The sequence below is a fragment of the Schistocerca americana genome, chromosome X (assembly GCF_021461395.2).
Source record: "Schistocerca americana isolate TAMUIC-IGC-003095 chromosome X, iqSchAmer2.1, whole genome shotgun sequence".
NCBI lineage: Eukaryota > Metazoa > Arthropoda > Insecta > Orthoptera > Acrididae > Schistocerca > Schistocerca americana.
The window spans coordinates 926,678,717-926,703,550 of record NC_060130.1 but is presented as its reverse complement, the minus strand read 5'-3'; the positions used below and the strand labels follow the sequence as shown (position 1 = coordinate 926,703,550).

At 36.9% G+C, this 24,834-nt stretch overlaps 1 protein-coding gene across 2 annotated transcripts in view; it reads left to right on the top strand.

Moving 5' to 3' along the window:
• Nucleotides 1–24,834, top strand: part of LOC124555390 (sodium-coupled neutral amino acid transporter 9-like) — a 354,431-nt gene that overhangs the window by 254,797 nt on the left and 74,800 nt on the right. For both annotated transcript variants that reach the window (XM_047129284.1, XM_047129283.1), the window contains exon 4: nucleotides 14,200–14,294. In XM_047129284.1, the coding sequence (XP_046985240.1) occupies nucleotides 14,200–14,294 (95 nt within the window). The remainder of the gene's footprint in view (nucleotides 1–14,199; nucleotides 14,295–24,834) is intronic.

The following is a 24,834-nucleotide window of genomic DNA, read 5'->3' as shown; positions in this document are numbered from 1 at the left end:
CTTCATATCTACCATATCTATTTATTTCACAATGTAGACACCCAGGTGATGAAACATTGCTGTCTACGAGAGACCAATTTGTTGATACCATTATCGCATCACTGTAGAGTGACTAATTTTATTGACAGAGGCAGAACCTCACCTCTGCTTGCACTGCTTCATCACTGTCAAAGAGAAGTCCTCGAAAGCATTCTTTAGTTTGGGAAACAGATGAATTTCGGGTGGTACCCAGTCAGGACTGTATGGAGGATGACCAATGTCAGTGAATGCAAGGCGTTGGATTGTTGCAGATGCCGCAGTGCTCGTGTGTGGTCTTGCATTCTCATGCTGAAGGAGAGGGTGCCCCATGTGTGGATGAGCTCTTCGAATTCATAACTCAATTACAGCACACAGGTGTAGATGGTAATAATATTTATTTTATTCAAAAAGCTTTAAGAATTTTCACATACAAATTTCGGGGGCATTAATTTTCAGTATGCCCTCATATAAATGCTTACACAGTAAACACATGTAATGACTTGGATAGTATAGGCTGCTCATAATACATAATGATTTGCTATCATAATTTTTTACAATAGATAATGTCACCTTATACAGAAAGATTCACAATACATAATATTTTATAATACATAAAGTTACCCAATACATAATGATCTATGTTGCCAGAGTTTAAAAACTACAATTTTGTGACATAATATTATCTTTAGCTGCCCATAAGTGGTTCTCCTTCTAGTTTACTTTGTAATAGTAGTTTCTCCTAATGCTGTACATAAAATTTATCACTTACAGGTTGAACTTTTGTTCATTGTCAGCTCGTATACTCAGCTACATTATAGAATTCTTCTTCCATTAGAATTTATTAGTTTTGCCGGGAATGTCTTCTCAATTTTGCAGTGCTTGTATTAACTTGATACCAGAGCACTGGGAGCCTTTTTCAAAAATCTGTGGTCTATGTGAAAGGCACTGAAATTGTTTTCTGCTCTTTGTGCTATGGGGATGAATAGTCTCATTGGTCTCCATTTTTGTGGGCTCGTATAATATTGCCACAATGATCCTGAACCTATACAGTGATAGAAACATCAAAATATTAAGATCTCTGAAATAATTTCTAAAAGATTCTTTATGCTACTTTTTTACTATATTCCAAATGACTTTTTTCTGCTGTATGAATATTCTTCTCATTTCTATAATTATAGAGTTCTCCATACTGTGATCCTATGTTGCATATATGGCTAGTGGCCTTGATACACATACTGAAGCAGATGTTTCATTGTAAATATCACTGAGCTTAGCTTATTGGAAATGGCATTTATCTGATGTTTCCAGTTTAGTCCACTATCTATTGTTGCACCTTTATTTACTTATTTATTCCATGTGATCCGATGGTACATAGTGTGTTACAGATGTCACAAAATATCAGTTAACATGTTAACATATATTAACATATAGTATCCTAATGTATTATATTGCAAAGATTGTTCAATGTTTTCAGTTTAACATAAATAGCAAGATTACTATTCTAGGTATTCATTTATAGAGTAAAAACAGTGACACAACAAATATGACTTTACGCCTTTGCTAAATTTTATGTTGTCTTCGATGGACTTAATACTAGTGGGAAGATTATTGAACAGTTGGAGGCCCATGAGGAAAGCTCCCTTTTTACACAGTTGAGTGTTTGTACATAAAACATGCAGATTTGAGTTTTTCCTGGTGTTGTGTTTATGTATTTCATTATTTTTTATAACTCTGGAGTCAGTTGGCACTATGTGGTTTCTGAAAAATTTTAGAGTCTCAAGAATGTATAGACAAGGCAGTGTAAGGATTTACAATTTTCTGAAGATGGGTTTGCAGGAGTCTCTGGGTTTGCTCCCAGTAATAATCCTCATTGCTCTCTTCTGGATTTTGAATGTGCTCAGGGCAGTTGGAGAATTTCCCCAGAATATCACACCATATTTTAGGTGTAAGTGTAGTATGCACTGGTTAATGTTTTCAGGCTAGCACATGATTTCAGTACACTCAATCCATAACAGCCAGTACTAATTCTGGCATTTACCTTTCCAGTATGTGTATTCCATTTCATCTTGAACACACAGACACACGAATTTGAAAACAGTGTCAGTATCTATTGGCTGGTTATTTACAGTGACACGTGGCTGAGAGGAATTTGCATTTTGTGTTGTGTGAAAGTTCATGGAAGCTGTCTTTTTGGTGTTGATAGTTAATCTGTTGATTTTAGCCCAGTTGCTGAGTCGTTCAGTGAGCAAGATCACAGCTTTTTGCACAGCCTCTGTATTCTCTCCTTTGAAGAGTACAGTTGTGTCATCAACAAATATAACTGTTTTTTGTGCATCTACATTCATGCTCAAGTCATTAATATACGGGAGGGAAAGTAGAGGTCTCAATACTGAGCCCTGTAGTACACCTTGCTTTACAGTTTTGTTACTCAATAGAATTTTGGTTATTGAGTTAGTTTGTCTGTTAGTATATTTCATGCTGACTCTCTGCATCTGATTGGTTAGGAATGAAGCAAACCAATTGTTTGCAATTCCTCTGATACCATAGTGTTCTATTTTTTCCAGCAATATTTTGTGGTCAACAGTGTCAAAACCTTTGAGAGGTCCAGAAATATGTCTGTTATGGGTTGTTTTTTTATCTAACAGATCTAATAGCGTATTTATGCAATCACATACTGCAGTTGAAGTTTCAGTAGATCTGTTGCTTCTGAACCCATGTTGAGCTAAACTTAGTAAATTTTTTTTTTAATTTTTTTTTCCAAATGAAGTCCATTAGTTTTTGGTACATTATTTTTTTCAAAAACTTTAGGAAAGCAGGCTGAGATTGAGATAGGCCTGTAGTTAACTGAAGCTACTTCTTCCACTCTATTTTCACCACAAAAAACCTTGTTTATTGTGTTTGTTTATTGCTGAAAACCATGCACACAGCGTTTTCTTCAGATTAAAGCTGTTTTCCATGCGGAATTGTGCTCTGTTACTGACTGATATGAAAATGTTTTTCTCAAGTGCATCAAAATTGTTGGCAACATTTAGTGCAGTCATATCATGTGCATTCATTGTCATATGTTTGTACATTATTTACAGATTCACTAAATGGGATAGGTCCTGTTACAGATACTTGAAACAGACCATACTTAATGCTTATAATTTCTGATAATGCTTATAATTTCTGATCTGTTTATGTTTTCATTGGTTACTTATTGCCTCCTGTTACTAAGCTACAATGTTATCCAGTCTGCTGCATGTCCACAAATAGGATACCAAAATCCATGCTGTGCTGCAGTTATTACATTAAGCCTTTCCAGGAAAGCAGGAAGTCTGTTGAGCATTAGCATTTGCAATATTTTTGAGAAGAACGATACTAAAGCTACTGGTCTTTGATTGTTGGGCTCATCATACTTTCTCATTTTTTGTGCAGATACTACTTTAATTAATTTAAGTTGATCAGGAAATGCTCGTTCTTGGAATAAGAAGTTGACACTATCCAATAGTGGTACAATAATTTCTGCTGTCACCTGCTTGATTAGATAGTTTGGAATTTCATGATGTCTTTTTTGCCTTTAACTTTTTTTATAACCTTTGTCACTTCCTTTTCAAATACAGTACTGGTTTGAAAGACATTAAATAGCTTAGGATATAAATAAATGTGCAAATTCGCATGGATTCTGCACTTAACTGGTTTCACGTAAAATTTTACCTAATGTTCTAAAGAAGAATATCTCAAAAAAGACATAAAGCAAGTAGCACAACAATGCATGTCGTGCTCTTGGAACTACTAATGAGGCCAACGAATGTTTAGCTTTAGGACAAGACGGGCTACATACAAACAAGTTGGGCTTGCCTAGAATAAACAATCTGTACAGTGATATTTGTAATATCATACTGATAAGAGAAACTAGCATACAGAGATGGGGTGTAAAAATTAGCAAACAATAAAATGTAAAGAATACAAACAATCTTAACAGATGTCCTTCAAAATATTCAAAGAAGTAAAAATACTTTACTAATGCTCTGAAGGCTAACATACTACCAACTTGGCAGAGGAACAAAAATTAACAACTCGCAAATCACTCTGACAGAAAGGATAAATACATAAGCTGTTTGCATCAATGAACATTGGCCTATGGAGGACAGTATAAAAATCTCAAATATCCTTGGATATTTACATGTTGCCAGTAAATTTTGTAGGAGTAATGTAATCCGCAAGTTAATCCTATGTGCTTGTGGAGAGGTGAATGGAATGTAAATTAAAATTTCTCCATCTGAACAGAACTTGAAGGCCCAATGATAATGACTGTCCACCCTGTCATCCTCAGCCTACACACCTTGTTGGATGCAGATATGGTAGGACATGTGGTGAGCACATTACTCTCCCAGCTGTTGTCAGCTATTGTGACTGGAGACATTACTTCTCTACTTCTGAATAAAGTAGCTCTTCAGTTTGCCTCGCAAGGGCTGAGGACACCCCATTTGTCAACCTCATCTGGTAAACTTGACAGTCACCCACCCAAGTACTAGCCAAGCCCGACAGTGCTTTACTTTGGTGATATGATGGGAACCAGCATTACCACTGTGGCAAGGCCACTGGCAAATGGAAAGTAAAGCGAGACATAACTCCTATCAACTTAATGTATGTAAGAAAGGTGCTACTTAGAGGAAAGACAAAATATTATAATTGTATCTGTGTAAAGAATTCCTGTTATGAAAATAATAAAAGGAAATTTTTATCAGAATTCCAGTGTATATTCCAGCAATTTAAAAAATAAATCAGGAACAGAGTCATAATAGGCCCTAATTTCAACACAGGTTTACGACAGCTTGACAAAATTCATTGACATGAGTTTTAATTGCATTTCAATACTAATTTTACTTATTTTACTTGTGTAAATTAGGGTTTGGCAGCTGTTCTGGATTCGAACTCTGGAATATTTTCTTCATCTTCCCTGTTGAAGGAATTTCAGAAGGCCGTGTTTAGTAATTCTGCTTTGGCAGCACTGTCGTCAATAGTATTTCCATTGCGATCACACAGAGAAGGCACCGGTTCTGTCTTGCCACTAGCATGCTCTGCATATGATCAGAATCTGTCTGGATTTTCTGCCAGGTTTCAAGACAAAGTTTCTACATAGTAACTTTGGTTTGAAACCTAGCAGAAAATCCAAAGATATTCTGGTCATTTGAAAAATATGCTAGCAGCAAGCCACAATAATACACTCTCCACATGGTAGCAATGTAAATAGTATCGACGACAGTGGTGCCAAAGCAGAATTACTAAACACAGTCTTCTGAAATTCCTTCACCAAAGAACACGAAGTAAATATTCCATAATTCAAATCAAGAACAGCTGCCAACATGAATAACTTAGAAGTATATATCCTCGGAGTACTGAAGCAACTTAAATCCCTTCAGGTCCAGACTGTATACCAATTATGTTCCTTTCAGAGCATGCTGATGCAATAGCTCCATACTTAATAATCATATACAACTGCTTGCTTGACAAAAGATCCATACCCAAAGACTGGATACTTACACAAGTCACACCAATATTCAAGAAAGGTAGTAGGAGTAATCCACTAAATTACAGGCCCATATCATTAACATTAATATGCAGCAGGATTTTGGAACATATAATGTGTTCAAATTGTGCTGAGTGCTATTGATAAGTGATTTGAAATTGATTCTATATTTCTGATTTCTAGGTGGCTTTTGACACTGTGGCACACGAGTGGCTTGTAATGAAGTTGTCTGCTTATGGAGTATCATCTCAGTTAAATAACTGGATTCATGATTTCCTGTCAGAGGGGTGACAGTTCATAGCAACTGTCAGAAAATCATTAGTAAAACAGAAGTGATTTATGGCATTCCCCAAGGTAGTGTTATAGGCCCTCTGCCGTTCCTAATCTGTATAAATGAGTTAGGAGACAGTTTGAGCAGCAGTCTTAGGTTGTTTACAGATGATGCTATCATTTATTGTCCAGTAAACTTTACTAGACTTCTGATGGCTTTACTAGTCATCAGAAGATCAAAACAATTCAGAAAAGATAACTGTAAGGCACCAAAGTTGGCAATTGACCCTAAATAATGAAAAGTGTATGGTCATCCACATGAGTGCTAACAGGAATCCATTTAACTTTGGTTACACAATGAATCAGTCAAATGTTAAGGTCATGAATTCAACAAAATATCTAGAAATTACAATTATGAACAACTTAAATAGGAAAGAAAACATAGTACATGTTGTGGGGGAAAGAATATCAAAGACTGCATTTCATGGGCAGGACACTTAGAAAATATAACAAATCAACTAAAGAGACTGCCTACACTACACTTGTCCATCCTCTTTTGGAATACTGCTGCATGGTCTGAGATTATTGCCAGATGGGACTAACAGGGTACATTAAGATAGTTCAAAGAAGGGCAGCATATTTTGTATTATCACAAAATAGGGGATAGAGTGTCACTGACATGATACAGGATTTGGGGTGGATTTCGTTAGAACAAAGGATTTTTCATTGGGGCAGTTTTTTTTTTTTTTTTTTTTTACACGTGAAGTTCCATAGGATCAAATTGAGGAGCAAATCTCCAAGGTCATGGAATGTGTCAGTACATGAAATTACAACATAAAAGTAATAATAGATAAAAATAAATGTTTATGAACCTGGAAAAAGTCACTCCATAAGTTTAAGTAATCACAATCAACAATACAATAAGAATGAGCTTAATTTTTCAAGGAACTCCTCGATAGAATAGGAGGAGTGACCCATGAGGAAACTCTTCAGTTTCGATTTAAAAGTGTATGGATTACTGCTAAGATTTTTTAATTCAACTGGTAGCTTATTGAAAATGGATGCAGCAGGGTAGTGCACACCTTCTCACACAAGAGTTAAGGAAATCCAATCCAAATGCAGGTTTGATTTTTGCCGAGTATTAACTGAGTGAAAGCTGCTTATTCTTGGGAATAAGCTAATATTGTTAACAAGAAATGACAGTAAGAAATATATATATTGAGAGGCCAATGTCAAAATACCCACACTCGTGAAAAGGAGTTGACAAGAGGTTCATGAACTTACACCACTTTTTGACCAAACCCCCCATCTCTGAGCCAAAAATAACCTTTTAGAATGGGAAGAGTTGCCCCAAAATATAATACCATATGACATAAGCGAATGAAAATAAGCAAAGTAGACTAATTTTCATGTCGAATGATTACTCACTTCTCATACTGTTCAAATAGTAAAAATGGCATTATTAAGCCTTTGAATGAGATCCTGAATGTGAGCTTTCTTTGACAGCTTACTATCTATTTGAACACCTGGGAATCTGAACTGTTCAGTTTCACTAATTATATGCTCATTCTGTGAAATTAAAACGTTAGGTTTTGTTGAATTGTGTGTTATAAACTGTAAAAACTGAGTCTTACTGTGATTTAGTGTTAGTTTATTTTCTACAAGCCATGAACTTAGGTAATGGACAGCACTATTTGAAACTGAGCCAATGTTGCACACAACATCCTTTACTACCAAGCTAGTGTCATCAACAAACAGAAATATTTTAGAGTTACCCATAATACTAGAGGGCATATCATTTATATAAATAAGGAACAGGAGTGGCCCCAACACTGATCCCTGGGCCCGCATCTCGTGGCCGTGTGGTAGCATTCTCGCTTCCCACGCCCGGGTTCCCGGGTTCGATTCCCAGCGGGGTCAGGGATTTTCTCTGCCTCGTGATGGCTGGGTGTTTTGTGATGTCCTTAGGTTAGTTAGGTTTAAGTAGTTCTAAGTTCTAGGGGACTGATGACCATAGATGTTAAGTACCATAGTGCTTAGAGCCATTTGATTTGAACTGATCCCTGGGGCACCCCCCATTTGATAGTACCCCACTCACAGCCATTGTCAACATTGTGAATAATGACCTTTTGCTGCCTGTTGCTGAAGTAAGAGGTGAACCAATTGTGAGCCCCTCCCCATATTCAGTAAAGGTCCAACTTCTGGAGCAATATTTTGTGATAAACACAATCAAATGCCTTAGTTAAATAAAAAAAATACGCCAAGCATTCGAAACCTTTTGTTTAATCCATCCAGTACCTCACAGAGAAAAGAGAATATAGCATTTTCAGTTGTTAAACGACTTCTAAAGCCGAACTGCACATTTGATAGGAAATCGTGTGGTATGAAATAATCAATTATCCTTACATACACAGCCTTTTCAATAACTTTTGCAAACACTGATGGCATAGAAATAGGTCTAAAATTATCTGCATTATACCTTTCCCAATTTTTATAAAGCGGCTTTACTACTGAGTACTTTAATCGCTCTGGAAACTGACCATTCCTAAAGCAAAAATTACAAATATGGTTAAATACTGGGCTAACATGTACAGCACAGTACTTTAATATTCTGCTAGACACTCCATCATAACCATGAGAGTCCTTAGTCTTCAGTGATTTAATTATTGACTCAATCTCCCTCTTGTCTGTATCACAGAGGAGTATTTCACACATCAATCTCGGAAAGGCATTTGCCAAGAAACTTACATGACTTCCTGTAGAAACTAAATTTTTATTTAATTAACTGGCAATGCTCACAAAATGATTGTTAAATACTTTACATATATCTGATTTATCAGTAACAGAAATATTTTTAATATGAACTGACTTTATATACTCAACCTTGTGCTGCTGACCAGATACTTCCTTCACAAGTGACCATATGGTTTTAATTTTGTCCTGTGAATTACCTATTCTATTTGTATACCACACACTCTTGCCTTCCTAATAAAATTTTTAAGCACCTTACAATACTGTTTGTAATGGGCTACTGTAGCTTAATTGTGTTTTACAAGATATCCTTACCCCACTAGTCAGCCGCCTGGGCTGCCTATTACTGCTAGTACCCTGTTTAGAACGTTCTAACGGAAAGCAACTCTCAAAGAGCATGAGCAATGTGTTAAGGAAAGCATTGTATTTATCATCTATGTTATCGGCACTATAAACGTCCTGCCACTATTGTTCCTTGAGAAGGTTTAAAAAACTCTCTATTGCTGTTGGGTTAACTTTCCTATATAGTTTGTAATTAAATGTGACAATGTTTTGAGTACAAAAGCCTTTTAGTGTTAAAATTTGTGCATTATGGTCTGAAAGGCCATTCATGGTTTTACTAATGGAATGCCCATCTAGTAATGAAGAATGAATAAAAATATTGTCTATGGCTGTGCTACTGTTCCCATGCAACCTAGTTGGAAAGAGCACAGTTTGCATCAGATCACATGAATTTAGGAGATCTACCAACATCCTTTTTCTTGCACCATCATATACAAAATTAATATTGAAGTCACCACATATAATTAATTTCTGGTACTTCCTACAAAGTGAATCAAGAACCCTCTCTAACTTGAGCAGAAATGCTCTGAAGTTGGAGTTAGGGGACCTACAAACAAGAACAAGTAGAAGTTTAGTTTCACTAAATTCAACTGCCCCTACAGAACATTCAAATATCTGTTCAGTGCAGTGTTGTGATACATCTATGGACTCAAATGGAATACAGTTTTTTACATACATAGCTACTCCCCCAGCCCACAAGGAGCTCCTTGAGAAACAGCCAGATGATCTGTATCCTGGTAAAGGAAGCCTTCTCATCAACTTTCAGTTGTCAACTTTCTCCTTAAGTTTTTTGTTGATGCCGACCTACATAGGGAGAAACAATCATCATAATAAAATTAGGGAAAGCAGAGATTGCATGGAAAGATAAAGGTGTTTGTTTTTTCTGCTCAGTGTTTGAGATTGGAATAATAGAGAATTATTGTGAAGGTTCCAGAATGATATTTTCACTCTGCAGCAGAGTGTGTGCTGATATGAAACTTCCTGGCAGATTAAAACTGTGTGCCAGTCCGAGACTCGAACTCGGGACCTTTGCCTTTCATGGGCAAGTGCTCTACCATCTGAGCTACCCAAGCACGACTCACGCATCATCCTCACAGCTTTAGTTCTGCCAGTACCTGCCAGCAAACCTTGCAGGAGAGCTTCTGTAAAAGTTTAGAAGGTAGGAGACGAGGTACTGGCAGAAGTAAAGCTGTGAGGATGGGGCGTGAGCTGTGCTTGGGTAGCTCAGATTGCAGAGCACTTGCCTGCGAAAGGCAAAGGTCCCAAGTTTGAGTCTCGGTCCGACACACAGTTTTAATCTGCCAGGAAGTTTCATTGTGAAGGTTGTTCAATGAACCCTCTGCCAGGCACTTCAGTGTGATTTGTGGAGTATCCATGTAGATGTAGCTGTTGCGCAATGTTTATGGAGTTACCTAGATAATAGAACCTTGTTCTAAAAACCAACAACTAATGATGGTTCAGCACAAAAAAATATGAATTTTTTCCATCATAGATTAAGTAAGGTGCAGTGGACTGTAGAACTCAGTACCAATAGAGCCTATTTTAAGTTCTGAATTTTTTGCTAGATTCTTGTAAAAGTTCTTGCATGTCTTTAATGAAAAATTTCCTTTTGTTATGTACCATAAAAATAGTTGATAAAGTAAAGTGGTTTACAAAAGGAATAAAAACATATAGTGCTCGAGAAACATAGCTACACAGGGAACTAAAACACACAAAAGTCCCAACTGTGTTATGAAAAAATTACAATGATATTTTTAAGAAGACTGCAATGGCAGCATAATTATTGAAAAACATATTTTGTAAGATGTAAACAAGTGAAAGGCCCTATGGTCAGTAATCAAAGCTGCACAGGCACTACAGCTAGTGGTCATGATATTTATGAAATTAAGGTAGAGGGTAAAACTATTGTAAATACTGCCCAAATGTCATAGTTGCTTAATGAATTGTTTATAAATGTAAATAAATCAAACAATGGTGCAAAAAATTACACAGATATGGTCAATTTCTTTGGCACTGAACAATATGAAAGTGAACCTTTCATAAATTCAGCTTAACTACATCAAAAGATATAGAAAATGCAATACTATCACCAAAAAATGTGACATTGGCAGGGTGGGGTGGAACACCAAACAAAGTGTTAAAAGCAATCCCTAAAATAATTGTGCATCCATTATCTACAGTGGTAAATCAGTCTTGCGAAGAAATGTTTTCCCCAGATACTTTGAAGTATCAGTTGTTTAACTACTATTCAAAACAAGAATGTATCACACAACCTCTTCTTACATCACCCTCAAAAATATTTGTGAAGGTGGTCACAAAATAAATCCAAAGTTTTGCACAATAATTTAACATAATATCTAAAAATAAGTATGGGTTCCTAAAAGGCAAAAATACAGTGGCTTCCATCAATGAATGTGAACACAAAACTAGCTCTTCTCTAGGTAACTCCCTGCATGCTACAGAATTTTTTTATGAACCATCAAAGACATTTTACAGTGTGAACCACAGCTTACTAGTCACTAAATTGGAAACTTGTGAATTTAAAAGCTTTGAATTAGAATGGCTATGGTCCTACATAGCTTATGGATGACAAAGGGTGGTTGTAATATCAGAGAGAGGAAAATATTATTTCAGAATGGAAAACCATTTTGCAGGGAGTCCCCCAAGTTCAGTCTTGGGTCACATCATGTTTCTGTTTTACATAAATGATCTACTACTCAGTATTGACTGTCATTCAATTTTATATGAAAATGACACATAGGCCTATGTAATCATTTAAACTAAAACTACTGACCAAATTCCTGAAACTGTAATAAATACCCTAGAAAAATTAAATAACTTGTCTAATCTAAATGGGTTAAAAATAAACATGGAAAGAACTTACTTCATTTTATTTTAAACTTTATTAACTGAATTAAATCACAAAAACCATGATTTATAGGAAACTAGCTATGTGAAATTCCTAGGAATGCAGGTAGATAAAAACTTATCATGAGCCTCTCATATGCAGTAACTTGCTAATAAATTAAATAGCCTAGCATTTGCAATTATGCGATTATGATGTTACACAATGCAGCCAGCATGAACATCAGGAAAATAGTATATCACAACATCTTTGAACTGGTGATAGGGTATGGAACTATATCATTAAATTTGGTATCAGCTCTGGTGCTAAACAAGACCAAGATTGTCTAAAACTTGTTCAGGAAACATACTGCAGTTATGGCAGTCAAAGTGGATAACGTACAGAGAGCAGAAGGTTATCTACCACAAGTTTAGAAACTAGACTGTAGTTATAAGAAGCAAAGTATGTGAAAGGGAGGTAGCAGTTGAGAAGGGTGTGAGATTTTATTCAATCTGTACACTGTATAAACACTCAAGTAAACCTAATAGATTTTTAAAAATGGGAATTAAAGTTAGGGGAGAGCAACTAAACATTTTGAAGGTTTGGAAAAGCCTCTGTAATTCTTTGTGACAGCAAAGGACTTAGTAGATCAATAGAACAGAATAGATAGTGTCCTGAAAAGAGATCATAATATGAACAATAAAATTAAAAGAAGGATAATATTGTGTGATAAAATTATGGCAGATTGTGCTGAGAGAGTTAGATTACGAAATGAGATACTTAAATTGACAGATGAGTTTTGCTGTTCATGCAGCAAGATAACTGATATAATCCACAGCAGAGAGATACACTGCCCAATCGCATTAATGTGAACACCTGTCAAAAGCGTGAATAACCATCTTTTGCAGCATGGACAGCTTTGAGATATGCAGGAAGAGAGTCAATCAGGTAATGGAAGGTACTGACGTGTGTGGAGTGACGCTGACTTTAGTGCCATGACCAGCTGCACTAGGTCTCTCAGTTGAAGATCCACAGCACGAACACCCTGACTGAGATGGTCCTACAGATTCTCAATTGGGTTTAAATCCAATGTATTTGGTGGCCAGGGGAATATGGTAAACCCATCCTGGCACTCTTCAAACCGTGCACATAAACTGTGAGTTGTGTGGCACATTGCATTGTCCTGATAGAAGATGCCATCATGTCGAGGAAAAACAAACTGCACAGACATGGTCCACAAGGACAGATGCATACTTGTGTTGATCCAATACGCCTTCCAGAATCACAAGATCACCGAGGAAATGCCACAAACCCATTCTCCAAATCATAGCACTCACTCCTCTGGCCTGAACCCTTCTAATGATAACTGCAGGATGTTTTATTTCAGACATTTCATGCTAATGAGATCCATCTGGAAAGGTCCTTGTTGCCTCTCAGTGGGAATCCAGTCGTGGTATTGGTATGCAAATTCCAGCCTTTGTCACCAATGAACAGCAGTCAACATAGATGCGTGAACCAGACACCTGCTGCAAAGGTCAAGATGCAGCAACATTCACTGAATGGTCATTGAGAAGACACTGTTCATAGCCCCTTGGTCATCTGGGTGGTCAGTTGCTCATCAGTTGCATATCTATTGGCCATATACATCAACCACAGCCATTATTCACCCCTGTCCTCTATGGCACATGATGCACCACAGTTGCCTCTGTGCCAGTTTTGGTTAGCACCATTTTGCCATGCACGGTATGCTTTAACCATGGCAGCACATGAACAGTTTAAAAATTTAGCCATTGACCCAAAAGCCAATGATCATGAACTTTTGGACATCAGATAAGTCACTCCATTTCTGTGCTATGACAATGACTGCACTGTTTTCTGCATTCCCCAGACAGATTTTGTATACTGTCCACTGCTAGTGCTGACACCTGTGGTCTGCGAGTGGGTACTGCACATTGATGCCAAACATATGCGGTAGTCACATTAATATGACTGGATCATGTAAAATGCAGACTGTCAGTAGTAAGAAAAGTATTTCCGAAAAAGAGCAATATATTGACATACATAATAAATTTAAATGAAAGAAAACTTTTCTGCAAATATTTGCTTGGAGTTGGCCTAATATATGGATACAAACTGTGGATGATCAGCAATACAGACAGGAAAAGAATAAAAGCTTTTGAAATACGGAGTGACTGAAGAGTATGTTGGCAGATTTAATAATTAATGAAGAGGTACAGAACTCAATTGGGGAGGAAGGAAATTTATATACGTTGTAGGGCAAATTGTGGGACTTCAAGGGATACTCAGTAATTCCCATAATCTGTCAAGATTGAAACCTGGTTTTTCAGGCTTGTCAGATACTATTTTCATGTCATTATTTTAAAGAAAATCAGTAAAATTAAATGATTTTTTCCTCTTTCACTGGTTATATTTTCAGTAAATAATGAATTTATTGTTGTAGGTGGTACCTGATCATGTAATTCCTACATCAGTGTTTGTGCCATATGTTCCTGGAAGAGATCAAGAGAGTCCAAAACAGAGCAGCTTTGTTACAATGTAAGAAAATTTTTAATATGTTACTAATAATAAAGTTTATTAGAAAAATTTATGTAAATTAAATAATGTTACAGTATTTTGTAATTTTAGTCTATGTAAAATCTCTGTCAGTTATAAATTCTTCACTATATCTGGGAATCACTATCCATGCATTCTGAATAAGAAGTTTTTCATCCTTCAAACAAGTTTTTATACCTCAGAAACTCAGTTGTCATTACCAATAGCACATTTTATTTATTCATTCATCCTTTGCATGCTGTTTTAGAGTTAAATTTGATAGGTCCATAACTTAGGAGTAAAGAAGACCACTTCTAGTCACATCTTCCTATCAACAATTTTTTTTAAAATCATGATTTTTGGTTTTTCTAGCAGTCTTTAATGGTGAGCATTATTCAGGATTGCATATGGAAAAAAAAGAAAAAAAAGGAGGCAAATTAATGCACATAATTATAAACCACTATTTGAAATGAAAGTAGTTACCTTGTTTATTTCTTTCCTGGTGTCTTCTTGAAGTTTCTCTAAATTAGCTGAAACTTATGGAATGTTCCAGCTTTACCAAAAGCTTCTCAGATTTTTGGTTACTCATGAATAAATTTTAGAAACAAAATATTGCAGAACCTTGTTGCTCTTCATCAGTTATATAAAGTACTGGTTCCATAATAAATTCCAACTTTGAGTAGTAGTAGGGTATGGAACTATATTTTGAGGCAGTCCAAAAAATATGTCATGTATATTAACACTTAAAGAGTCTAATGAAAAATATGCAGAATGCAAACTGAAGAAAATAATGTCACCCACTTACAAAAAACCTAACTATTCCAAGTGCTCCTTCACTGTACCTCTACCAAAAGATTATCTTTGTTCATTGTAATGCTGATTTATTTGCAGAAAATCAGCTTCAGTACAGTTACAATACCAGAAATCAAAATAATGTTATGCTACCTTCCATCATTTGAAACTTAAAGCTCAAACTTGACAGCATATGTGTATGGAAATATGTGACAAAGTAAAAGGAAAAGATCTACTCAATACCAACTCAGAACAACTGGAAACAGTATATGACAAACTGGTGCAGAAATTTTGATATTCGCTTGAAGAGTTCATGAAGGATGGTCTAAGAATTTGAGCAAGAAAGAAGACATATTTCAGATTAAAGTTTGTTATGTTAAAAAATCATCAGTTATGTGTCTTGTACAGTGTATCATATAACTATATATTCTGCTGACCACTGGCAGAAGTATGGTGAGCAGAATGCCATACCTGCTCACCATGCTTCTGCCAGACGGTTCACAGAATTTTTGTGATAATTGATTTGGATTTGGTCTTTAACATTACACATGATATTTTTCTAAGAATGATACCAGTTGTAGCACACTAAATGTGTAATAGTACAGCTGAGTTGCTCCCCATTAATCTTTAATACTGGCATAGTAAAGCACTTGAAATGTGCACATAATAATACAAGGCACATTGCTGTACTGAGCACAGCATTACAGATCAGAACAGAACAGTGTTAACATACCATACTGCATTTCAGAAAGGTGGTGACTCATACCAAAAAGTTAGACTGAAGTGACCAGAGATGTTCAACTCGCAATGCAAAGATGTTTCTATTTATATTTTTGGTCTTTATGATCAAAAGTAAAAGTTATATGTCATTGATATTTTACAAAATTCACATTACACGCTTTTCAAATTATTATCCAAAAATTTGTCACTAAAAGTTTTTATATTTACACCAAGTGAGGTGGCGCAGTGGTTAGCACACTGGACTCACATCCAGCCATCCAGATTTAGGTTTTCCATTATTTCCCTAAATTGCTCCAGTCAAATGCTGGGATGGTTGGTTTTAAAAGGACACAGCCAGTTTCCTTCCCCATCCTTGACACAATTCGAGCTCATGCTCCATCTCTAATGACCTCCATGCCGATGGGACATTAAACCCAACCTTCCTTCCTTCCATTCTTCCTTCCTTCCTTTCCTTTATATTTGTACATAAGAGAAATAACACTCTACATCTTATTGAATCATAATCAAGAGCCAAAATTTTTTATGGTCTCTGAAGGATGTCCATGTGTCAATTAATGCACTTATATGACTGTATCAAGAAATGAGCCATTGATCAGTTCCATTACAAGCATGTACGATTATCAAAATTTGGATAGCAATATAATGGAACTGCCCAGTATTTAATTTTGACAAATCTAAAGAAAATAATTTCCTGAAAACAGTTCCCTAAAAATAAAACATTTAGTTAAAAAATTACATAAATTTAACTGGAATGTTATGTCCACATGTTCTTCCTTTAAAGAAAACCTTATTTATATGCATATATATACTGCAGTTTTTTTACTTAAAACATTTGAAAATTTAATTCACAAATAGCAATAATTAGAGTAAGATTAGGAGAATTCGTATCTTTCTCACAAGGCAAATAATTATTCCATGTATATTGTTATAATATGTATGTAAATAGAAAATTTCTGCAAAGTACATAATAAAATTGTACACTACTAGAAGAAATGAAGTAAAAATTGTGAATAATTACATATTCAAAAAATTACTGTGACCAATCTAATAATTATATACATCAACAAAGACTAGGAATACAATGACTACAGACTACAGAGTACATGTAAATGAAAATTTGTTTCTGTGCAACTCATTATAGTGCAGCTGTTCCAGACTAGCAAGATTCAAACAAAATGCATACAAAAAATCTGTTTACACATACATTTCTGTGAAACTAAACAGAGCAAAATATAAACAGGTGTAATGCAAAGTTCTTAGTTATCGTTTCCAACAAAAATCAGTAGAATGAAGAAGGACCTTTCGTGCACAATCCTTTGTCTCTTCCTATCACTCAAGCATAAACAAATTTTTCTCTATTACAAAAAGCATAACGCAGTTCAACATTAGTTTTGGTTAAGTATTACACATCTTGTTATTCTTAATTCTGTATCATGGTGATCGTCTCTTTGAAGTGTCTGCTATGACCTTCAAACTTTATCTCACCTCAGTTCCACTTGGTAGTTCCAATAGCTTTTTAAGTAGATTTATATTTTTCGCATAGAAAGTCATAACATTTCTTGTAGTAAATTTACACTTCTCATATGGTACTTCAATGTCTCTTTCAACAGTTTCGTTTACACCAGCTACCAAAATATTAGTAATTTAGTTTTTGTGCCAGCAAGACTCATACCTATACAGACAGAAAACATGTTCATACATCTGAGATTGTCCCATCAGTGAGTGGAAGTGGAACCCTTGCAGATTTCTGAGCAACCGTTTTCAAATGACATGAAGAGTTCAAATACAAATATACATATAATTTTTCTTCTTTAGGGGAAGCAGCTTTATATATGTCAGATAACAACATGATTATTATAGTAGATGCACCAAATAGCTGCTTCTAATAAGAAATCTTTATTTACGACAGACTGTTTTGGCTTTGTGCCATTTTCAAGTATGTATAGATTGATGTGACATCCATATTACATCATTAGTGGACTGTCTTAGAACTGTCACTGTTTTAATAAGATGTTAAATTATGACAATATGTTGAAAATAAAATATTAATTATGATGCGACAGAAGTTTGACAGTTCCACTCTTACAACACTATATGTAAACCGTCAAACACATGTAAACATATAGCATCGTAAGAGTGGAACTGCCAAACTTCTGTCACATCATAATTAACATTTTATTTTCAATATATTGACATCATTTACCATTTTATTATAACAGTGACAGTTACAAGACAGTCCACTAATGATGTAATATGGACATCACATCAAGCTAGACATCCTTGAAAATGGCATTAAAGACTGAGCAGTCTCTCATAAATAAATATTACTTATTATAAGCAGCTGTTTGGTGCATCTACTATAATAGAAAACATATAAAATAAACATCAATGCAAAATTTTTAAGAGGGCAACATGTCATTCAAAATAAAACTCTGTACTGTTCAGCATAGTTTTTTTTACTGTGTTTTGAACTGCCTGTGTTGCCATTCTGAACTGTCTATTGTGACTGTTTCCAAGCATGAATATTTGACTCTGTGTTAATTACTTACAAAGACAGATGGTTCAAAAATGTACATAAAGTTCGAACCTAATCGCCATAAATAAATAAATAGAAGATACCTCTCAATATGACTTTTGATGGAATTCCAATCATTTATTTCAATAAAGAAAAAGTTGCTGATCTATTTCACCAGCAGCATGCTGGAGGTCTGTAATACAGTCAAAGTCATCAATACTAAGTACAAAAGAGGCAAAAACATCCAAAAATCATGGTTCAACATTTATCCTAGCATAATATAGGTTTCAATATTTAATAATTATTAAATGTTTAGACTGCATCAGCAAACTGTGCATAAAGTATACCACAGTCAGTTTCAAAATGCTGATTATGGTAGTTTATGATTATTATAATTACTTTATAATTTATAAACTGTACAGGGTGCTTATAAATGAATATCGGGGTTTTAATGCTTTTTAATATTTTTTACATTAGACTTACAGTTATAAATGATATGTCAAATGAAAGAGCAACTCAAACAGTTGTGTGTGGCATCAGTGCTCATGCACAGCATGCAGTGTTTCTGCCGCAATCTGCTAGACAGCAGTAGTAGCAAAGATGGTGACTAGTGAACAGAAAGCATTTTGTGTTTTGCAGTTTGCAAAGACCAAATATGTAGTTACTGTGCAATGTGGATTCCAGCTGAAGTTTGGTTGTGATCCTCCAAGTGATAACAACATTCATAGATGGTATCATCAATTTGAAGATGCTGGCTGCCTTTGTAAAGGGAAGAGCACAGGATGACCAAGAGTCAGTGAAGAGGCTGTTGAGTGAGTGAGAGAGTCATTCACTCGTAGCCCAAATAAATCAGTCCAGAAGGCTAGTCGTGAATTACAAGTTTCCGTGTCAACTGTTTGGAAAGTTTTAAGAAAATGCATACAACTACATTCTTACTGTTTACAGTTACTACAGACTCTAAAGCTGACAGACCATGGATTATGTGTGACCTTCACAAACGAAATGTTGTTTCATGATGATGAAGATTTTCTGGATCATGTTGTCTTCAGTGATGAATCGACATTTCACCTTAGTGGACATGTTAACACTCACAATGTGCGCATCTAGGGCTCAGAAAATCCTCACAAGGTTGTAAAAATACAATGAGATTCCCCTAAAGTGTCTGTTTTTTTTTTTGCCATATCATGGCGGAAAGTTTGTGGGCCTTTCTTTTTTGGTGAACCTACTGTAACTGACACTTCTTACCTTGATACACTAGAGCAATGGCTCTTCCCTCAGTTGGAAGAAGATGAGGCAGAGAACTTCATTTTCCAGCAAGATGGTGCACCACCTCACTGGAATAGTGAAGTACGCAATTGGTTGAACTTCACTGTACCCAAGCGCTGGATAGGCCACTAGGGGCCAAATGACAGGAATTGCTTTACATGGCCTCCATGTTCACACGACCTAACACCATGTGATTTTTTCCCTCTGGGGCTTCATCAAGGATCGTGTGTATGGGCCTCTGTTACCAGTAGACCTCCCTGAATTAAGAAACTGGATTGAAGCAGCTGTTGCTACAATCACTGAAGACACATTTATCAATGTTTGGGAAGAGCTCAGCTATAGACTTGATGTGTGCCGTGTGACAAATGGTGCTCACATTGGATATTTATAAGGTTCTTGGTAAACCTGTTGGAGTTGATCTTTCATTTGACATATCATTTATAACTGTAAGTTAAATATAATAAATATTATAAAGCATTAAAACCCCGATGTTCATTTATAAACACCCTGTATTGTGAAAATTTAGTGGAGCAAAAGATTTAAATGTTTCAACAAGAATTTTCTTTAGCTAAATTTTGTTTGTTAACAAAGTACAAAATGTTACCAAAACATTTTGTGTGCCACCTCTGTGGTACACCTACTTACAAGAAAAGTTGCCATATTTGTAATTATGTTAATTTATTCAGTTATTAATTAAGAGCATAATTGAATAATGAAGAATAATATCTTCTTCAGAAAAATTAGTACCACAAAAAATCTAAAGTCAAATTCTGGACCCCAACAAGCATAATGGCCCAATTGATGAAAGTATTTAATACATTTATTTATTTATGAAGCATCCAGTTCATCAAAACATTGGTACAAAATATTGCTTATTTTGTACATTAATATACAGTTTCAAATACATGGTACATTACAGTAAAATTGATTCATTACCATAAATAATTTTAAGTATGTAATACTGAGGAATAAAGCAAACCCATACAATACATGAAAATAATAGTATAATCTAATACACAGCGCAATAGGTAAGGAAAACAGTTTTTGCATTTCATATCATAGTTCTGTAGTAGTTTTACCTTTGATTGATACAGTTTTGTCATCCACAAATTTTATAAATTTCTGGGAGTTTTGAATGACTCTTGCTCATTGATGAATATCAAGAACAACAATGGGCCCAAACTAGAACCATGGTGCACACTGTATTTAATTTCTTTTCTTTTAGAATGTTAGTTATACAATCTTCTTCATGTGTGATTGCTACTACCTGCTTTTCCTGTATTATGTCACTCATACATGTGCCAGTTCCCTAATCCCTACATATTCCAATTTTTGAGGCAGTAAGTTGTGGTCTATAATATCAAACGATTTTGTGAGGTCCATAAATATTGTTGATACGTGTTTCTTCTGGTCTATTGCAGTCAAGGCCTCATTGATCAAATTAGAAATGGCAGTTTCTGTTGATGTGTCTTTTCTGAATGCATGTTGGGTACTTGATACAAATTAATTTTGCTCTATGAATGTAGTAAGTCTCCTGTAAAACACCTTTCCCAGTATTTCAGAAAAGGCAGACAGCAGCTATAATGGTGTTTAGTTCTCTTCATTTGCCTTGTCTCCATTTCTGAACACAGGCCTCACCTTCATCATTTTTAGCTTTTCTGAAAAACATCACTGTATAAAGCAAAGATGCAAGTATGAGTTGGGGCAAAGTCAATACTGTTGCACATTGTTTTAAAATATGGAATCAGGAACATTGTCTATGCCTGATGAAAATTTTGATTTTAATTCCTTTATAATACTCAGTATGTCCTTTTCACCTATAGCATACAAAAATATTGTTGTTTCATTTAAATAGGTTTTTTGCTGGTCAATGTGCTACTCTGTTAGAGTCAGTAATGTTGTCTCTACTTTGAACCAGGTTAGTGTTACTGATTTTACTGCTTTTTTGCCAGTTTCTCTTATGGGAACCAGATACGATTATCAGTTGAATACAATAACTATCTCCATTAAATTTCACATAGGGATATATTTCACAGTAAGTCATATATGTATACACACCTTGCGATACAGAACAGAACTAAAAACTAACATGGCAGAGCAGTCAGAGTCCAGAGATGGCGTTAATGTTAATCATGATCAATATGACCTATTGATGCCCCCCCCCCCCTCACCGTCCCACAGTATGGAGTACCAACAGTCAGGCTTGAGCAGAGGTCATGTGGGTGGTGGTGTTGGTAGTAGTCGTGCAAGTGAGCAGGCGCACTGTTTCTATCTCGGTCAAGATGGAGTGAGGAGGCAGAGTGACTAGTCAGTTAACTAGCAGGGGCAGACGATGCATCGACCAGCCTGAGAGCAGGCGTGTGGAATGGCCTACAGTGTGGTGCAGGCCCGTATGCAGATTGAGCTGTCCGACAAGATGAACCTGCGGATTTCTGACAGCTCGCACTCAGAGGGGAGGGACAGGCTATGGACCACATTGACATTTAACTACCCATTGGGTGGTGAGGCCATGGTGTCTGTCAGGAGCATGAGCACACAGTCATCGAAGGTGATGATCGACACTTTGTCCACGCAGTGTGGTGGCATGTTGTAGCACAGGTTGAATGTGGGAGAGCGAGTCTCTGCAGATGGTGAACTGGTGGTGAAACCCGCACATGGGGTGGATGGCGACATGCCTGGAAAACCTGTGAATGGCAATGATGAATCATGGATTGGAGAAAACAGCGCCAAGGGATGAGACAAAGCATTTTCTGGCTCCATGGCAGAAAAGTTGTCAGGAGGGTCCAACTGAGATGGCAGAGGGATGCCGGATTCCACGAAAGCAGGTTTGAGCCTGTGCAATGAAACAGTTTGAGGATGATCTTTGACCATAATGTCAAATGTTGTCTCGCCCCATTGGAGGAATTTAAAGGGGCCAAGGTAGGGTGATTGCAGTGGTTGTCTAAAGGAATCATCCCTGAGCATAACATGGGAGCAAGTGTTGAGTGCGGTTGGCATGCGACTAATGAAATCTGGGGAGGGGGGAAAATCCTTTGGTGCTTGAGGCAGGATAAGTTCCCCTCGTAGGACTGGGTTCTCCCTGGGAACGAATTCAGTGATGGTTCCCTGTAAGTCCGGTTTAAAGGTTGAACTGAGACTAAGTAACACCCACGGAAGCACCTCAGACCAGAGGCAGTTGTGGCACCTGAGCGCAGTTTTGAGGGTGCAGTGTCACTGTTAAACTAACCCATTTCTTTGCGGGTGGTAGGCTGTTGTATGAATATTTTTAATGCCGCAGATATTACATAAAATGGTGAACAGGGCAGACTCAAACTGCTGACGTTAGTTGGTGGTGGTGGTGGTGGTGGTGGTGGTTGGGCAACCGAACCCTGCGATCCATGAGGAGATGAAACCCTTGGCCATGGTTTCAGCGGTGATGTTGGGTAAAGGAACAGCTTCCACCCAGTGAGACATGTGGTCGATTGTGGAGAGAATATATCTGTGGCCCTCCAATGGTGGTAGTGGACTGATAAGGTCGATATGTACATGACGAAATTGTCCTTAGCAGAATGTCGAACTTGCCTAGTGGAGGGTTGGTGTGGTGGCCGATTTTGTTGCGTTGACAGGGGACACAGCTGTGTGTCCAGGTCTGACAGTCCCGTTTAATATTTTTCCAAATGATACGCTGTGATACCAGCCATGTAGTGGCACGGATGCCAGGGTGAGTGAGGTTATCCAAGGAATTGAAGGCTTGCTGGAGCAATGTGGGTGGGAGCAACAGCCACAGGGTGCCGGTAGTCGAATCGCACCACACCTCATCCAAAACACCAGGCTTTGGTAAACATGAGAGATGTTTGAGGATAAGTGAGGAGAGCTTGAGATTCCTCGTCAGAGGCCTGGAGAGTGGCCAGGTTGGATAAGTCGATGATGCGTGAGACAGTACTGATTCGCGAGAAAAAATCAGCGGGGATGTTTTCTGTGCCTTTGATGTAGCAAATGTCTGTTGTGAACTGAGAGACTAAATCAAAGTGGTGGAAATGCCGAGGGGGTGGGTCCTCAGAAGGGTTGCAGAAAGCATCTGCTAGTGGTTTGTGATCGGTGAGGATGAAGCCAGAGTGGCCCTCAATGTCGGGGCGAAAGTGTTTGACTGCTTCATAGATTGCCAGAAGTTTCCTACCAAAAGCGGAATATTTCTTCTGAGATGTAGACAGTTTTTTAGAGAAGAAATGAAGGGGAGAAACCATCTTGCCATTGCATTGCTGTAGTACTGCCTCCACCGCGATGTCACTGGCGTCTGTACTGATGAACAACTCGGCCAACAGGTTGGATGGGCGAGTGTCACGGCATGAGCTAAGGAAGCTTTTAGAGCCTTGAAGGCCTCCAGCATAGGTTCAGTCCAGTGAACTGGTTTAAGGCCTGACGTCTGTTTGCCCAACAGTGAATCTGTCAGTGGGGCCTGCACGGCGGGGGCAAGAAGGCAGATGCCGACGGTAGTAATTTATTGTACCCAAGAAATGTCAGAGTTCTTCGTAAGTAGCCAGAGGCGGCAGTGACGTGATAGCCTGCACACAGGATTTGGAAGTCTGTATTCCATCAGTGGAGACGGTGTAACCCAAAAATGTGACAGAGGGCTGGCGAAATTGGAATTTGTCCTTGTTGACCTCGATGCCGTTGGAGTTCAGGGTCTGGAGGACCTTGTACAAGGGTCACTCCAAAAGAAATGCACACTACTTTTTTTTAATCCATCTTTTATTCTACGAGTTTGAAAGTTAGAACTGTCATCCTCCCAAATACAAGTCCAGTATGCTAATCACTCTGCCACCTTATTTGGTGGAGAAGAAATTGACAGAGCACTAAAAGACTTAAACTGAAACAATGCCATTGCAATAGATGACATTCCCTCAGAATTATTGGGATAACTGGGAAAGACAGCCATGACAAAACTATCACACCTGTTCTGGAAGAGATATAAAACAGGCAAAATACCCTCAGACTTCAAGAAGGATGTAATAACCCAAATTTCAAAGAATGCAAGTGCTGACAGGCTTGAACACTATGGAACTAGGAGTTTAATAAGTCATGTTTTCAAAATACTTACATAAATATTTACATAAGAACGGAACAACTTGTAGAGACTGGCCTTGTGGAAGGTCATTTTGAAGAAATTTATAAACACATGGGGCAGTACTGTCCCTTAGACTTATCTTACGAGATAGATTGAAAAATGCAAACATACATTTATGACATTTG